This window comes from Delphinapterus leucas, chromosome 6 (assembly GCF_059928025.1).
Source record: "Delphinapterus leucas isolate spDelLeu-1000000601 "Yukka" chromosome 6, BTC_Dleu_Yukka2, whole genome shotgun sequence".
NCBI lineage: Eukaryota > Metazoa > Chordata > Mammalia > Artiodactyla > Monodontidae > Delphinapterus > Delphinapterus leucas.
The window spans coordinates 37,869,454-37,884,996 of NC_143134.1; the positions used below are offsets into that span (position 1 = coordinate 37,869,454).

A 15,543-nucleotide genomic window follows, 5' to 3' on the forward strand; every position below is an offset into this window, starting at 1 on the left:
CTCTAAAGACTACTTGAAGGTCCTACACTAAATAATACCTGTTAGTGAAAAGATCACGGAAGGGTGGTGCTGATGGAAAAATTTTAATTAAAGTCTTTCTTGGCAGGCACCCGCCCCTGCTTGCCTTCCCAGTGGCTGGCACTTCCATGGGGAGCTTAGGCTCTCACTTCCTTCCTCCAGGCCTCCAGCTGGAGTAAGTGTAGGCTTCTATGCAGGCTGATTCAGTGACAAGGCCATCGATGGCTCTTCAGTGTCTAGGGAAGAATATTTCAAGCACCCTGCCACAAATAACACTGGGACATTGTAACTAGTTGTGAAGTTGGATGCAGATTATTGTTAATAATAAAGTACTGAAATCTGTGAATAATTCTCCTTTTTAGTAAATTAGAGTGGATTTCCTATAACCACATCATTTTCACTCTCTTCTATTCTGATATGCTTTCTTGAGTCATGTAGAAGAGGAAGTAAAGCTTTCCGACAGAGAAAGGCCAACTGAAAGTATGTTCCACTAGAACTGAATTTAATGATCAAGTGACCCCCTTCTTATGGTCTAAAATGGCAGTTCTGAAACCTTTTGGTCTTAGGACACCTTTACAGTTTAAAAATTATTGAGGACGCCAAAGAGATTTTGTTTATGTGGGTTATATCTATTGAAAGTTTAAAATAATTAAATAACTCTTTATCAGCAAAAAAAGTTTATATTTTCCAAGGCAAACAAACAAAAAATTAGCCAGAAGAGTGGCTACGTATTACATTTTTGCAAATGTCTTTAATAGCTGGCTTAATAAAAGATAGCTGGATTCTCATATCTTCTTCTGCATTCAGTCTGCTGCAACAATGCTGTTTTAGTTGGAGTATATGAAGAAAATCAGCCTCATACAGATACATAGTTGAAAAAGGGCAGAATATTTTCATAGCCTTTTCAGATAATTGTAGATATTCTTTTCTGATACTTTACCAAAATTCAATTAAGGTTAGTTTCATGTAATATTTGAAACCATATCAGTGAACTTTTTATATTGTTAAAAGTAAAATTCATTGGTGTATTTTGTACTTTGGCTGGATTTTTTCCCCATGCATGATTTTGTAATATCATTCACTGGTCATTTGGAAAATATTAAGTCAGTTATGGAGATCTTCAAAATGTTGACACATTCAATTATACAACATTGGAAAACCGTATTTGTTGTTATTACCACCTATGCATCAGAAAAAATCTTTTTAAATATTGGGAAGGGGTCATGGTCACGGTGGCAGACACAAGTTTTTCGATATTCTAATTTTCACTTGAAAGCTTGAATTTTATTGCTGGCAACAAGAACTGTCTGTTGTCTTCCTTGAAGTGACAGAAAGTATCTACCAAATACACAAGTCTAAATAACCATAGTTTGTCAGTCATTCTTTCAAGTATTGATACAAATTGTGTTCCATAAAAAGAAGTGGCTAGTTTAGTCCGCAGTTCAATTATACAAGTGCTTGTGTACACTTCCTATTTCATCAAACAGAATACTAAAAAGATGAGTACCAGGGCTTCCCTGGTGGCGCAGTGGTTGAGAGTCTGCCTGCTGATGCAGGGGACATGGGTTTGTGCCCCGGTCCAGGAAAATCCTACATGCCGCAGAGTGGCTGGGCCTGTGAGCCATGGCCGCTGAGCCTGCGTGTCCGGAGCCTGTGCTCCGCAACGGGAGAGGCCACAACAGTGAGAGGCCCGCATACCGCAAAACAAAACAAAACAAAACAAAAAAAAGATGAGTACCAAAGGGTTGAGATTTAAGAAAATTAGTAATTTTTATTGATTCATCAAGGATATTCTTTTTTTTAAAGAATCAATTTTCTTTATTTATTTTTTGGTTGTGTTGGGTCTTTGTTGCTGCACACAGGCTTTCTCTAGTTGCGTCAAGCGGGGGCTACTCTTCGTTGCGGTGCGCGGACTTCTCATTGTGGTGGCTTCTTGTGTTGCAGAGCATGGGCTCCAGGCATGCAGGCTTCAGTAGTTGCAGCACGTGGGCTCAGTAGTTGTGGCACACAGGCTGTAAAGCACAGGCTCAGTAATTGTGGCGTACGGGCTTAGTTGCTCTGTGGCATGTGGGATCTTCCTGGACCAGGGATCGAACCCGTGTCCTCAGCATTGGCAGGTGGATTCTTAACCACTGCGCCACCAGGGAAGTCCCCATCAAGGATATTCTTAAGAGAAACTAAAAGTAGTTTTCTTTTCCTGAAAGTGTGTGGTGGTAAATACTAGTGGCCCAAATAATTTTTATGAACAAAATGAGAAATTCTTTCTCTTAAGGTATTCATCTGGCCACAGCAACGGGATAGCCTTAAATACTGAATAAAAGTAGGATATGGCTTTCAAATTCCATTTAGAAGCAGTTAATGCTAAATAGTCATGAAAGTTGTTTACAGATTAATTGAAATTTGATTCCGATAATAACTTGGTTACAAAATGACTGACACCTTTAAATAAAATATCAACCTACCAACAATTTTGCCATAAATGCTGTGAGAGCTGACTCTGGTTATGTTAAGAGGGATTCTATCTTCATCAGGAAACTTGCAAAAATATCACAACTTCCATCTTAGATCAAGGATCATAGTTCAAACATATTTATCCTGCCTAAAGCTAATCTACTACAAAAGAATTCATGCTTATACTAATAAATTAGAATAATTCTCCACATTTCTCTGTATAGAATCTCTTTGGTATCTACTAGAAATTCAATTAAAATCAGTAAGCTCTAACTGAATATCTATGTAGCAGGTACTTTTTTTAGGTCCTGGGAATAAAAGATAGAGTAAGATTCACTTCCTAATGCAAAAGAGTTTCACAGTCTAACCAGGAATACAGTGCCAGACACTGTGGATGGCCTACTAACAGCCACTGCCTCCCTCTTTGTTGTCTGAACAAAACTGAGGTTCTCTTAGAAATGTGCTCAGGGAAGGTAGATTGCCCTCTCAGTTCTTAGGGGATAAACAAATTAGTCAAGCCAATTATGTTCTGCCAGAAAGATTTTCCTCCCCAATAAAAGGAGAGATACAGGAAAAGAACCACGCCTTCCTGTCTTTGGATACATTTGTATGAGGAAATATGTTCTTGAGATGCAGTAGTCATCTTGTAACATAAGGCAAAAGGCCTCATGGAACTAAAAATTAACTTACTGAGGATAGTGGGGCAGAAAATGAGAGAGCCTGAATTCTTATGATGTCATTGGACTGTAGTAATACACCTGGACATACCTCCCTCCAGATTTGCTGTTATGTAAATTAGCTCAACAGCCTATTGTATAGGCCATTTTCAGATGGTTATTCTATTCCTTGCAGCTGAAAGCATCGTGTAGATACTTACTTATAAAGTATCACATAATACAATGTGATCAGTGCTATAGCAGACATACATGCACACACATACACACACACACAAATAAGTAAAGATGAACTTGAGGAAAACATTTATACTGCTTTGGAGAAGACAGGGGACAACTGTCACTGATGATACAAGGAATAGGGGTTCAACAGGCAGACACAGGTGAAATGGAATTTTAAACAAAAGAACCACAAGAGCAAAGACATGGAAGAGTAAAAGTCCATGGTGTGCTTGGAGACTGATTTATAAACTGAAGGCTGACTAGGAAGAGCTCGCTCATCTTTCTATCCCCAGAGTCTAGCACAGTGCCTGGCACATAGTGTCAATAATTCTGAATGAGTGTCTCAGAATGAGACTGGAAAAGGAGATTAGCACCAAATTGAGATAGGCCTCATGTGCTATGGAAAAGAAACACAATAAGATATTTTACAGAACTCTGGAAGAGAGAAAATTATGCCCCAAAGTGACTGTTCAGATTTGTTACTGCTAAGATGAAGAAAGCTTACAAAGTCATGCATGGGTAGGGATATCTTTCTGACACCATTCTCCATGTTCTCCCTTCTCGAGTGGGTGTCTTATACCAGCACTATGGTCAAGAGATGACACATAATGAGTGAAGATGAAGAATACCAGCACTTATGCTGCTCTAAAATAAGTAACATCTTTACATTATCTGCCAGTATATCCCCTTTAACATTAACTTGTGGAGCTAAGAGTTAAGGAGCCTTTACTCATAGTGAAAATGGTTGTGGGGATCTGCCTTATGTAGTACTTTCTTACAGGAATTACCAGTAACAAATGTTTTCTGAACTTCCACTCTGTGCTGCCTGTTGCTAAGTGGTGATGCTTACGGACATGTATGTCATGTCCTGATCCTTAAGCAGCTTGCCACATACATGAGAAGAGAGCAAACATTAATATGGTGTCTGCCATGTCTACAGTGATGACTGGCACAGAGAATGGGTGTGAAAGGGGCTGGGAAAAGAGTGATCTCCGAAGACTGAGGCTTCATGTAAGAAGTGGAACTTGAATTGGGAGTGGAGGATCAGCCAGTAGATGATTTACTTGGAGGTGCAGATTGAGTAAATTTATCGAAGACCATGAATGCCAGGCAAACCTGAGACTACTTCTAATTCAGATAAGGAGGGACTGTCTCCCTTGGCTAATTAAATATATTCAGTAGTAGCTCTGAACAATGTCAAGTCATTGCCAGAGAATTTTCAGGAAAACTATGAAAGTTGTTCATGGAAAAGACAGTTTAAGCCACTTAATTTTCAGAAGATAGTGATTGGGTTCATTATACGCTGACAACAACTGAAAACCTAAATTATTCAAAAAGTATCAATTATGTACAAGACACTACTTTAGGTCTCCAGAATTATCAAATGTGAATCAGAGATACATTGTGCTATTTTTTGAAGTCCAGAGTTTATAGAAAAGAAGGAAAAGATGTATACTTACATAACTATGATAAATACATGGAAGTCATATGTTAGAATAATAGGCCACATAAAGTACTATTGGGAGAAGCAGAAAGGGTGTAGGGAGAAGGACAGCTGAATTGGGGCAGACTTTGTGAAAGAGTGACACATCTGAGGTAGATGCTGAAAGGTAGAGAGGTTTGGAGATTTGGGAGGTTAGAAAAACTACGGCTGAAGGTTATTTGTGGTAGAGAAAAAGCATAAGTAAAGAGAAAAAAAGTAAAAAAAATATGTCTTTGCCAAAATACCTTTGGCAGAGTAGATATTGCAAACAGTCTTACTATATTTCTTGAGTACAGATAGTTTTAACTCTAAAAAAATATTTTTTAAAGAGAAAGATGCATTCAGTCCACCTGAATTTTTTGTTTAACTGCTAAAGTGACGGTAATTCTTCACAGGCAAGTTATCTTGGAAAATTAGACTGATTTGTCATATTGGAAAAGCAAAATGGAATTTTTTAAAAAAGTAAAAACCTTCAAAGCAAAATAGAAACAAAAGGAACTGAGGGAAAAGCACAAGAGAAGACAGAAAGATTGAAAGACTACAGGGATTTAAGCTGGCTGCCACTGCTGAGCTGAGGGAAGTCATGTACCCTCTCATTTAAAAAATAAATCAGTAAAATATTATGTTTGCATTAGTCTCCAAGAATCCTTCACATTATGACCTTATAATTTTGATTTATTCGTCCTATAAAATTCAGAATTCATATGTATACAGGCAGGATTCTCAGATGACAAGGCAATAGGTGTTTCCATTAAGTGGCCATGTCCAATTGATACCACGGTTTTCAATAGAGGGATAAAATATAATTTGAAAAGGGCTCTTAAGTGCTTAACATTCTCTGAGTCGCTAGGTGGAGTCAATCAGAGTTCAATGAGGCCTTATATCTTTAAGCTTTTATATTGTTACTTAGAAGGCATTATTTGAAGAAATAGTTTTTCACGGTATGCGGGCCTCTCACTGTTGTGGCCTCTCCCATTGCGGAGCACAGGTTCTGGACGTGCAGGCTCAGCGGCCATGGCTCACGGGCCTAGCCTCTCTGCAGCATGTGGGATCGTCTTCCTGGACCGGGGCACGAACCCGTGTCCCCTGCATTGGCAGGCGGACTCTCAACCACTGCACCACCAGGGAAGCCCGAAGAAATAGTATTTTTAAGCTATTTATAATCTTCCAACTATTCTAAATGGAGAAACTGTTCAAAGAAGCCGTATCAATCATCTATGCAATTGGAACAATGACCAACTAGGAGAAGAGTTAGAATCAAGCTATTTCCTAATAAGCAAAGAATATTTTTGTCAGTCTAGGCCATGGTCAAATTAGTTTTTTATAAGTACTGTCAAATACAATTTTTTTCTATAGTATTCATTATGATAAATCAGGCATAGTTCAAGGTGGGCCCTTCATCTATAAAATTTGAGGACTGGACTAGATATCTTTTATGGTATTCTAACATATTCTATTATTGGTACTATTAACAACAAAAAGAATAACAGGTCATTGCAGAGAATAACAAAGAGTTTCACTCATCACCCCTACTAATAAGCAATAATCATAATTACGATAATAAAAATGTATGCCTTTCTTGCAAGGAGTTGAATGTGTTTGTACACATCAGCTCATCAGTGGCATTATTAAGCCTGGTAACGTCACTGTGAGGAAGGATGCCACAGCTTCTCATTGCCACCAGCTAGGAGGGGAATAGGTATAGGTGCTTATAGTTAACACCAGATTCTCATTCCTCTGACGAGGTAACAGGTGTTCGTCACAAATGACACACTATCTCTCTGAATCAATCCTAGTTCTAAGGATAGAAACACAACAGCCTTTTTCATGCCAGCACTGGTCACATAATTTCATACATATAAACACACAACTTAAAAAATCCAATCTCTACTAAAATCACTTGAAAGAATAACTTTCTGATACAAAAACACCATAAAATTAACATCTAGCTATAGAAAGAAAAATCATAAGACCATGAAAAATCCCACCCAGTAAGAGTTAATTCCGCTACATGCTGAAACCATAAACCTTACTTACTGGACTACTTCATAAACCAGTCATTTGTGAACAATTACTTTAAACCATCATGCCATTCACTATCCTGAAAACTAGGCTAATGGAATCCTATATCTCCCCAAAGTCTGCTCATTGTAAACAGTCCATCCCTCCTTGCTGACTCCAAAAGCTGTATAAACATACTGCAACTAAATCCACCATAGCTCATAGAAATCCTTTCTTTAAGTAATCTACAAAATGCCAATCTAATACAAATACAAGAAAGAGAAGTTCTAAGACAACATTTTGTATTTACAGTATTCTGAACAGTGCTTAAACCTGCACTGGTTATATAAAAGGCACTCTCTCCCCCATGCCACCCCCGCCTCCAGGCTGACGGCATGCTTAGTTCTCTCATTTACACCACACTGCAATAACATAAAGAACGGTTTACTATTAATCCAGGTTTTACTACAAAGCAACCCGTTATTTCTCTGTCAAACACTGGCAAGAGTGCCAAGTGTCTGTCATCCAATTCAGGGGATTAAGTCTTCTTTTATAGTCTGATACTTGTACCAATTTATAAAAATACAGATATAGTTTCTTCGAGTTGGTCACAGTCTATATTTTGGCTTGGATTCAGGCAGCAGAGGTTGACTATGACAGCTGGCAGGAAACTGAGGGGAGAATACATCCTCCCCCTTTCAGTCACCACGTCTCAGTTGCCATAGTGATTAATCCTTAATCAAATGCTGTCTTTGTACAATTCTTTTCAGAAAACTTTAAGTAAACTTAAGTTGAAAACATGCAGTTGATTGAAAAAATGAGGTACCATATCACACACAGGTATAGCTAAGTTTTATGACATACTTCCATATATTAAAAGAATAAATTAACTCTAATGAAGTTCCTTCCAATGCTTAAAACATTTCTTTTTGGTCTAAGCTTAAACCTAAATCACACAGGTTTTCCCCCTTGTTATCAAACATCTTGTCTTTTAAAATAAGCTGTCTTCAGAAATGGTTCTAAAATATCCAAGTACAATTGAAGGCAAAGCAAGTTCTTATTTTATATAGTTTGTATTGCTAAATTAAAAAGGTATAATTATAAATTATTTTAGGAGAGATAGGTTTTAATTCAAGACATTTATCAAATATGTTCAAATAAGTAGAAATTATTTTATAAAAGTATAAACTGTAAGAAACCAAAGGAAATATGGAAAAGATAGTATATTTTAGAACTTTTCTTAATATATGGGTGAATTCCATTTGATTCATAGCTTTTGTCATTCTGGTTACCAATAATTACATCAAAGGACTGAGAAACTCTGAAAGACCATAGTACGTTATCTATAATTGTAGTGTACATTACTTCTCTTTTGTAAGTTTTCCATTTAGTATATTCCTTTGCAATTTAGTTAAAGGCTCTCACTTAGACTCAATTACGGTATTCCTTGGAAAGTGAAATACTTGCATATTGTGGCCACTGTTAATCTTGTGTTGCCTTCATACAAATAAATAGGACTTGTTTTGTTTTCTTAGGAATTGAGGCAACACATCTGCATCTGGCTGCAGACACACAGACACACACAGAGACCACACACAGGCATACACACACACACACACGCACAAAATCTTTTCAAACACAAAGGTCTCTAATAAAACTTTGGTGACAGACATGAAGCACTCAAAAGAATTCTCAGTAATCAGAAAGATGCTGGATGTGAGCCCCAGATGAAAGATACTGTACTGTAGCTGGGAGGTCTAGGGATTTCTGGAGATTTCAGAAGAAGAGGGTTGTCAATATTTCTAACACTATGGCTGAGTCTTTCTGCCTTCATCTTGCTTCATTTACCTTCACCTTATTCTCTTTTCTTCCCATAACGGTTTAAAAGTTTTCCCCAAACTGCAAATCCACTATTGCCAGCCACCACCACAGGGAGAGCTGCAAAATCTCTCAGTGAGTGACATATATATCTCTAACCAAAGATGATGGTGTGGTTCAATGATTTACTCATTAAAGGTGTTGAAATAAATACTATCGACCAGATATGATGAAATCAGTGATTGTGATCATTTTCTTTCCTTAGAAATTCTGTGAATGGCTTTGACATGTCATCAATATCTCATTTATGTAAAATAATATTTTAAAATTTTAAGTCTTCAGAAATGCTTAATTTAACCATCTTTACAAATAGCTTTAGTAAAGAGAAACACAACACTACCATCATTCCATCTCACTGATATTATTAAAGTAGTTTCTAGTTTCCAGAAGAATTATAATGAGGAGAACCCAGAGTAATATGTATAGAGATGCAAAAGGACTAGTCTGATGGCAGAGTGCTCTCTCACTCATCTGAATGTCTGTCAGCAGCTATGGAGGTATCATGAATTAGAAGTAGTCACAAACTAATGAATCTAAACAGAAAATAAATCTATCAGCTTTAAGGAGAAAAGTTACTAATCACTTCTACTCTAATACAGAATATCCTAAAATAAAATTAATATAAAGTACTGAGTGACTTTGTTTTCATAAACAAAAACAACAGTCACATATAAAAATTTGAAAAATAATCTACCATAAACATTCTTGTTTTCTTTTTAAGGAAATTCAAAGCCCCAGATGGACTAGTACCACCCATTCTTTTACTTATAGTTAAATATAGCTGCATACAACTGTTTATAGATTATTTGTTCTTGATCCTCACCCTCCAGGGGAGTTAGAGACCTGACATCAGTCTTATCCATTGGTTGTAATAACAATACTTATTATTCATTGACTGTTTACTTTGTGTCAGGTACTGTTCAGAGCATTTTACAGGTATTATTACCTCATTTGGTCTTCACAACAACCATTTGAGGTAAGAAGTATAATTACTTGTATTTTAAGCACAAGGAAATTAAGGCACAGAGAAGGTAAGTAACTTGTTCATGGTCACACAGGAAGTATCAGGTAGAGCTACAATTCAAACTGACAGCCTGAATAGACTTCATGCCATAGGCTAGTTATAACAATCAAAAATTTCTTCTGCCTCTAGAATATTAGAGTTCAACAAACTGAAGATGAGTCTTATTATATGAGTTCTTTTATTTATTCATTTCTAGTTAAACTAAAAGGAGGAAAGCATGACGTATGTCTCAGGGGTTGCAGTTTTATGTCAAAAATATAGTAGGTTTAGTTTTTGATGTTGGTGAAAAACTAAGAACAACAAAAATATGTATGATCACTAACTATTTTGAAAACTGATTTTTAAAAAAAATTTATTTACTTTATTTTTGGCTGCATTGGGTCTTTGTTGCTGCGTGCAGGCTTTCTCTGGTTGCAGTGAGCTGGGTTGGGCGGGCTACTCTCCGCTGCAGTGAGCGGGCTTTCTCTGGTTGCCGTGCATGGGCTTCTCATTGCGGTGGCTTCTCTTGTTGAGGAGCATGGGCTCTGGGCACGTGGGCTTCAGTAGTTGTGGCATGCGGGTTCTAGAGCACAGACTCAGTAGTTGTGTCACACGGGCTTAGTTGCTCCCTGGCATGTGGGATCTTCCCGGACCAGGGCTCGAACCCATATCCCCTGCATTGGAAGGTGGATTCTTAACCACTGTGCCACCAGGGAAGCCCTGAAAACTCTGATTTTCATATACCAAGACTTTTCTTTTTATTTATTTAACTTTTTATTGGAGTATAGTTGACTCATAATGCTGTTAGTTTTAGGTGTACAGCAAAGTCAATCAGTTATACATATATTCACTCTTTTTCTAGATTCTTATCCCATATAGGTCATTACAGAGTATTGAGTAGAGTCCCCTGTGCTATACAGTAGGTCCTTATTAGCTATCTATTTTATATATAGTAGTGTGTATCCAAGACCTTTCTTTTTTGATGGTAAGTTTATAATACCATCCCCAAGTGATTGTTGTTTATAGGTAATACATTTCAGCTTTCAAGATGCTAAAGTACAACTATATTATTAACCTGATGTATTAAATGATATAGGTCAAATCTGAGGGATTGAATCTTATTCTGTCAGAATTTTACTGTATCAAGTATTGATTTAAAGAAGTTAGCCACTGAAATAAGTATGTTTATATGGACTGTTCTATAATGCCTGCTAGCATTGGTGGCATGGGACTGGACTTCCTGCTTAATGGCTTTAAAACTTCCCTGAGTATTTTATACCCACTGTGATTTAGTCATTAAACACCAGATTTCTTCATATTCCCTGAAAAAGGTCTACTAAATTGGTCTATGTGTGACTGGGGAGATATATGGCCTCAAAGGACATATCAGAAACTCCAGGGGCTGGGTATTCCAATTCGTTTCCTGGTAAGAAATGCCCCTCACTCTGAAAATCACTGTGAAAAGACAAGGTTTCTGATGAGACTGTGCTGTTCATCTCAAGAATGCTGGGGCTGAAAAAGGTTGAAAACTACTGGTATTGCTAATGTAAAGATAAAGGAAATCCCTTCGCACACCCACCCCTCCCCAACTAAAGGCAAAGTATACTTCCAGCATTTTCATCTTTACAATTTTCCTTACGAAGGTTCCAAAGGTACTTTTTATTGCTTCTATATCTAGGGGTTGCTTCTTGGGTCCGTTTTGGGAGGTATTACATGGCTGTAAATTTCTTCTCTGAGAAATATTTAAATAAGCTAGTGACCAATATCCAGTTAAATTATTGCATTAACATCTACTACAGAGTTTGCCAAATTTTCTGACCTTTCACATTAAAATTTGTTTGGAAAAGAGCATGGTTTAAAAAAAAGGCATGGTTTAAAAGAAAGAAAAACCTAATAAAAAATTAGCTGTCTGTTTAAAAGATTCTGATATGCTCTTCATTTTAATACAGTAAATTTCTGGCAAACCCGGCACATTTCTGCCTACTTTTTTCATATAGCTCCCACAAGGTAGTCAAACTATAGAAATGCTATCTACAGCATTGGCTGAGATATGGTATACTCCCAGATCAAATGAGAATATAAAAAAGTGGCATACTTGGGTCATGAAAGTGCTTTCATGAGTTGCATTTTGGAATTGGGCCTTTGGATTACACTGAAAACTGCTAAAAGCACAGCCTTTCAAAGTTCAATATTACATTTACTCTAAGGATATTATAAGACAACTGACAGTTAACTAGATCATTCAGTGGTCCCCATTTAAAATGCCAGGTGACAAATTTCTTTCAAATTAAACCCTAGGAAAAGCTTTGCTCCTCCTTAGAAGAGCTGTTTTTTTGTTTTTCTTTTTTCTTAAGGACAATCATTTAGCTCAGTGTTTCTCAGCAGGGTGTTATGGCATTTTGGGCAGAACAATTCTCGGCATGTGGGATGCTCCCTCCACCCCCCAGGACAGCCGTTTAGTATCCCTGGCCTCCAGACATTAATGCCAGTCAGGCACTTGGTCATTGTGACCACCCAAACTGCCCAACATTTCTAAATGTACTAGTTGAGAGAACAATAAATACATTGTTCACTTCCTTTGTTTTGCCTACCAGGAAACTCAATCAAATTTGTCATTAAAAATATATATCTGGGAAAGTATAGTATATCCTATATACCTGCATTCTAACTTTCTCCCAGTCTTGAACTTCCGTCTTAATTTATATTTTCCTTGGTCATGAACTTAATTTTGTATTCTGATTTTATTAAGACAATCCCAAATCTTTGTCAAACCAGATGAGGTACAAATAAATGAAGATAGCTTTGATCTTGGGTGGCCTAGGCCTGCAGCGGCTTGAAGCGGGGTTTCGGTTCCCGGCCAGTGACTGAGGTTGGGTCGTGCCGGTGAGAGCACCGAATCCTAGCCACTACACCAGTGGTCAGTGACAAGGCCCTGGCTGTATGGCTTTGCAGAAAAAGAATTCCCACAAAGACGGAAAGTAGTGAAACAAGTATTTATTAGGCGAGAAAAAGAGTATGTGTGGATAGACACATGGGTGGGCTCAGAGAAAGAGTAGCGCCCTCGTGGCAGTTTGAATCACTTTTATGGGGCATTTCTTCAGGTTTCCTTTGGCCAGTCATTTTGATTTGCCTGGTTCAAAGTCCATATTTGGTATAGCTCAGGATTCTTCCATGTGTGCACATGCATCTCTTGGCCAAGATGAATTCTACGGAAGAGGCCTTTGGGTAGGTTGGGACACTTGGCATCACTCCCCTTTTGACCTCCAAGGAGGCTTTCTGCTCATGTGTAGTCTGGGAGGTCTCCTGACTTCAAGAATGAGGAATAAGTGGTCTCTTATCTCCCCTCTGGGCAGGGTCCAGCCTCCTCTCTCAATTGTCCTGTTATTCCCATCTCAGAGTACCGGTCCACAAGGAACGCACACAAACTGTTTGCCCTGGGGGCCCATCTATCTCCTGTCTCAGCTTGACAGTTCAGATAGCATTTCCCAACCCCCCTTCATTCCCAAAAGTAGCACTAACTTGAAACAAAGTGTCATTGTTATATACAATACCAATTTTTCACTTCTACACATAAAGTGGTAGAAAAACTACTCCTCAGACACCTAGCTCTAAGGAATTAAGAAAGAATAATAAGCCAAAGAGAAGAAAATATTTTTTAAAACTTTTGACAAAAGTGTGTAAATAAAATATCACTTTTATATAAGCCTTATTTCTATATAACAGCAAATTTAAATGAGAAGAGCCCATAGGAAATATTTATTACTTTTAACATTATAAAAATCCTTTTGTTAAAAATATAAACTCTATATGAAGTTAGTTTTTGTGTGTGTCTTCATTTTAGATGAAAAATTATGGAGGTAAATCTAATGATACACTTTCCTTTTTCCATATGAAAAGTATTTTTGGTTCCGATTTAAGTGATTCCTTCAGATTCCTCATTTTTGGCAGACTTTCACTGAGGGAAACTATTAAGCAACTCAACATTATTAGGCATTTAGATATAGATTTGTCTTTTAATATAAAACATCTTTAGTGGATATAGTGCCCCAAATGGTATTCTGTTTTTTATACTTATTTGTAAGTCATTTATAGTCTTGTTGGTACTTTTGAGGGAGTACTTACAGAAGATCCTATTGAGGAGCTTCAGTGAAAATGAGGTAAAAACTAGAGATACATTACCCTATGTTCTACTTACCTTAGAAGTACAAACAGCTATGTTAGCAGGAAGCTGGGAAAACTGCTTCAATTCAAATACATCACGTGCTGCCCATCGGCTCATGTGATTTTCAGCTTTGCTTGATCCAATCACATTCTGGTTTGAATGAATGTAAGCCACTTCCTGAACACCACCTAAGAGGTAATTGATGTTTATTAAGTGATGTCTCATGATGAAGCAATATGGTTCAAGGTATACTTTAAAAATTAGCAGCAACACATTAAAAACAGGTTACGCTTATTTTATTTTTAATCCTCAAGAAAAACATTGTTTGTATGTCAATATCACAATATTCTTTTTTAAAACAACTGAAAAGAGAAAGAGTTCAAATATATTGGTCTAGGTTAACTTAGAAATGACTTTTCCCTCTCATCAATATAAGAACTTCTGAATCAGGTAACAATTTTTAGATTTAAGCCTGAATGAGAGTTTTGGCTAAGAGGAAAGCCATAGTGGAAGGTTGTCTCTATGAATTTGTTGTCTCTGTTGATGCAAAAAAAAAGTTTACTAATTTAAAAGCAGTGCTAACCTCACCTGTTCCTTTAAACATGTATTTGATTACAGTGACGAAGTACGAGCATGGGGTTTATGACCAGGGAGTTTTGTTTGGTTGGCTTTGTTCAGTTTTACTGTTTGTATACTGTCTTTTTTGTACATATGCCCAGATTTGGAGGTTTTTAGGAAATGAAAAAAATTAACTTACACCTTTTATCTGAAAGAAGTTTAAAAAATGGCTACAGTTTTTTAATTGCTTTGCTTCTGGGCACCTATAATTTACTTTTAAATTGCGGTCATAAAAAAGAAGGCTCAAATTGAGGTCTACAAAAGCTCCCTCAAACAGCTCTGACAATAAACCTCAATTATGACCTTCAACACTTGTGCTGTTTTAGTCCGGAACCTTTCTCAACCAGAATTGCCAATCATGAGAAAACAAGATGTTGTTAAATAAGCTGAGTAAAAGAGTAACCAAGATAATATTCGCCTTAAATTTCAAAATATCAGTAGTAAGTATACCAACAGTTTTAAACCTTCAAAAGGATTCTGGTAGAAAATTTACTCAGATTTTTCTTTATTTTGAAGACACATTTTATGCATTATTCAAAATAGAACGAGTTTCACACAAACTATTGACACCTTTTACACAGTAAAAAACAAAAACAAAAAACAAAACTTAGCTGCTCTTTTAAAAAAGTTTATGCAATAACTCCTCAAACCTAAAATCTAATTGTAGCACAGAAACCAAAGGATAGTCCAGTACTGGTATCCCTTAGTTCTTGAAAGTTTGCTTTACACCACTTAGCTTTTCCAAAAGACCTACGTTAGTACCTGTTTTCACTCTAACAGAAAGAAATCCAAAGAGAGTTTTCACTTTGTGAAAAAGGGAGAAAAGTGAAGTGTTGCAGTGTTTGCTTTGCAGCAAGCCCTTATAGAGGCAGCACACAGCCCAGCAGCAAGGGTGGCACCACCAAGCTCCTTCCCCAGGAATGACACTCAGCATCTCAGAATCAAGCCATCATAGCTTTGGGCTGTGTCTGTGAGCATCTGTGCTTTATCTGGATTTATTTTGTGCAACCATTAACAAGATGTGTCCTAAGGT

The 15,543-nt window shown here is 37.2% G+C and overlaps 1 protein-coding gene across 3 annotated transcripts in view; it reads right to left on the reverse strand.

Moving 5' to 3' along the window:
• ERCC6L2 (ERCC excision repair 6 like 2) overlaps window positions 1-15,543 on the reverse strand; it is a 140,388-nt gene that overhangs the window by 16,814 nt on the left and 108,031 nt on the right. For all 3 annotated transcript variants that reach the window (XM_089913020.1, XM_022558976.2, XM_022558978.2), the window contains one exon: window positions 13,926-14,080. In XM_089913020.1, coding sequence (XP_089769146.1) covers window positions 13,926-14,080 — 155 coding nt within the window. The remainder of the gene's footprint in view (window positions 1-13,925; window positions 14,081-15,543) is intronic.